This window comes from Penaeus monodon, chromosome 33, assembly GCF_015228065.2.
Source record: "Penaeus monodon isolate SGIC_2016 chromosome 33, NSTDA_Pmon_1, whole genome shotgun sequence".
Taxonomy (NCBI): Eukaryota; Metazoa; Arthropoda; class Malacostraca; order Decapoda; family Penaeidae; genus Penaeus; species Penaeus monodon.
The window spans coordinates 10,103,875-10,105,616 of NC_051418.1; the positions used below are offsets into that span (position 1 = coordinate 10,103,875).

A 1,742-nucleotide genomic window follows, 5' to 3' on the forward strand; every position below is an offset into this window, starting at 1 on the left:
AACCCATAGTGGTGTTCCCACCTACCCGTCCCTTCCTCCTGGGGGCGCAGACAAGATGTCACAAGTGCTAAATTGTTCTTTAGAATTCTCACATACTAACTTTTTGGTTGTTATTGTGGCAATGGGAAAAATCATTTTTTATGGTGGTCTCTAAAGATTAACGTAAATATACCACCGAGATAAGTTTGAATTGATGCACTCACCCTGACATAGACTGACAGATAGACAGACACAATAGATGGGTATGTGTATGATATATAAAGTGTATTTCACATTAAGTTAGTATATAAAAAACACCTTTAGCATCATATCCTGTAAGATAATATATATTTGGGAGGGGGAAGTAGTTAGAAATTTTTGTTAGTGTGTGTGTTAGAGTAAACAGGTCCAGTTCATGTTTTTAGAGGTCATTCAAGGCCTGTCAGATTAACCTCTCAGTAAGTTTATTCTAATTATGAGCAAGAGTAATTTGCACTGTTCACAAAGAACCTTTAGTTTGCAATATTAAATATGTAGATTTGTTCCTTCATGGGTTAATCAAAATCATAGTTCCATGTAATTCATCCAAGACTTTGGAATATTGTTTGGATTAAGAAATGATTTTTCCCACTTCCTTGCATACATATACATATACAAGTCATGTATATGTATGTTTTTGGTATTTTTTGTTTATATGCCTGTGGGTATCTAATCAGATACACACTTGCATATACAAGACTTCTTTTAATCTGATAATCAGTAATGTAATGTATACTGACTGAAAGAAATGACATCTTGTCTCCAAGTTGTGCTACCCATGTATTTCTAATACACTTTATGGAGTGAATTAGATGACTGTAGAATGTATGGTTATTTCTAAATAATTTTAATGAATTTTTGAGATATATTTCCTTGACTATATATTCATCAATATTTTCTTGAAATTATAAGAATTAGAAGGTATGTGTTTTATTATTCTGTCACTTATAATCACATGTATGGGAAAGCTGACCACTTATTACATAAGTAGCACAGCAACATCACCTTGACCTATCACAGAGACAAGCCTTGTAAACAAAACAGCTTCATGACGAGCTGTGATGCTGGAAACTTGACAATAACCTATCACTAACATTCCATCCTTAATTCCATTGCTTTTGACCCTTAGTATTGTCACCTTGTTTAATGAATGGGGACAGTCATGGCAGTTCCACTTTCCCGTCTCATAAAGATTCCCTAGTGGCTGTGTTGGATGTCAGCTTTATGCAGGTTCATGCCTCAGGGCCCTAATTGCTGTTCTCACTACTCTTCACAGAGAAGCAGAAGTCGTGAGAAGTCTCGCAAGAAACCACACCACCGCGCAGAGAGGTGAGGTTGCTGGTTCTGCAGCGCTACTACCTGCATTGATGAAGGATATTTCAGTATCTTTTTTTATTTTTTAAAAATTCATGCACTGACCACATTCTGTTCTATATAAATTGTTCATATATAAGTAGCAGCCAACAAAGGGAAGTAATAGCCTACTTGATGTTCTGTTTCATTGTCCAATTTACCTGATTTTGTATTTATTTGTAGTTGTATGATTTTGTTTGAACATTATTGTTTTATTTCCTCTCTAAGAAACAACTTAATTTTCAGAAGAGAGCTTTGTACACTAGTATTTTATTTGTTTTTTCTTTGACTGTGGTTTACTATGAACCCAATTAAGTTTAGTCTTTAGATAGTAAAATAGTTTTAGAAAGGAAATACATATTTTTCTTCCC

General features: G+C 34.3%; 1 protein-coding gene across 1 annotated transcript in view; it reads left to right on the forward strand.

Annotated features, from left to right (window-relative positions):
* Positions 1 to 1,742, forward strand: part of LOC119593988 (serine/arginine repetitive matrix protein 2-like) — a gene marked incomplete at its 5' end in the record, with an annotated part of 12,295 nt that overhangs the window by 2,609 nt on the left and 7,944 nt on the right. Inside the window, 1 exon segment of the mRNA XM_037943011.1 lies at positions 1,295 to 1,347. Within this exon segment, the coding sequence (XP_037798939.1) occupies positions 1,295 to 1,347 (53 nt within the window).